At 62.7% G+C, this 718-nt stretch overlaps 1 protein-coding gene across 1 annotated transcript in view; it reads right to left on the bottom strand.

The window, feature by feature from the left end:
* The window catches only part of ADGRA2 (adhesion G protein-coupled receptor A2), an 11,506-nt gene that overhangs the window by 6,695 nt on the left and 4,093 nt on the right, over positions 1-718 (bottom strand). Inside the window, exons 6-7 of the mRNA XM_017732560.1 lie at positions 519-715; positions 7-197 (exon numbers count right to left, since the gene is read on the bottom strand). Coding sequence (XP_017588049.1) covers positions 7-197; positions 519-715 — 388 coding nt within the window. The remainder of the gene's footprint in view (positions 1-6; positions 198-518; positions 716-718) is intronic.

The following is a 718-nucleotide window of genomic DNA, read 5'->3' as shown; positions in this document are numbered from 1 at the left end:
CGCCACAGCACTTGCGCCACCGCGGTCCCCACCTGAAGTCCCCGCGGTTGTTGGTAACCCGCTCGGCAGGGCAGTAGGATGCGGAGGTCTCCAGCACCACGATCTCCACCTTCTTGCTGACGTTACCCTGGGAGGTGGAGACGGCGCATTCCCACTCGCCGTTGGCGGAGACGTGGATGTTGGAGAGGATGAGCTCGCTGCGGGCAGAGGAGACGGGCTGGCGCGGCGGGGCTACCCCACGGCGATCACCCAAGCTTGGGGGCGTGGGGACACACGCCATGAAGCACCGCAGGTACCCACACTCGGCAGCCCACCCACGGCACTTGGTACCGACAAACCTGTGAGCCCTGTGCCCACGAGTGTCCGTCCCTGTCCCCATCCCCATGTGGTCTCTATTGCCATCCCCATCTCATTTTCATCCCTGTCCCCATCTCATCCCCATCCCATCCCAATCTCTGTCCCCATCTCTATCCCAATTCCATCTCCATCCCAATCTCATTCCCATCCCTATCCCTTACCTGGTGATGAAGGTGCAGTCATGGATGAGGCTCTCCTCCACGATGATGCCCGTCTGCTCATCCTCCTCCACGGGCTCGCGGTTGTGGAACCACCGGATCTGGGTGCTGTTGTCCAGGTACGTGGCAGTGCCCTGGAAGGGCAGCCGGTCGCCCTGGAAAACCACCTGGCGCAGCGACGGGATGAGGTGGTGGGTGTGCAG

Source organism: Corvus brachyrhynchos, unplaced genomic scaffold (genome assembly GCF_000691975.1).
Source record: "Corvus brachyrhynchos isolate BGI_N302 unplaced genomic scaffold, ASM69197v1 scaffold150, whole genome shotgun sequence".
Classification (NCBI taxonomy): domain Eukaryota; kingdom Metazoa; phylum Chordata; class Aves; order Passeriformes; family Corvidae; genus Corvus; species Corvus brachyrhynchos.
The sequence above is the reverse complement of the archived record's forward strand: the minus strand, read 5'-3'. Positions and strand labels throughout refer to the sequence as shown.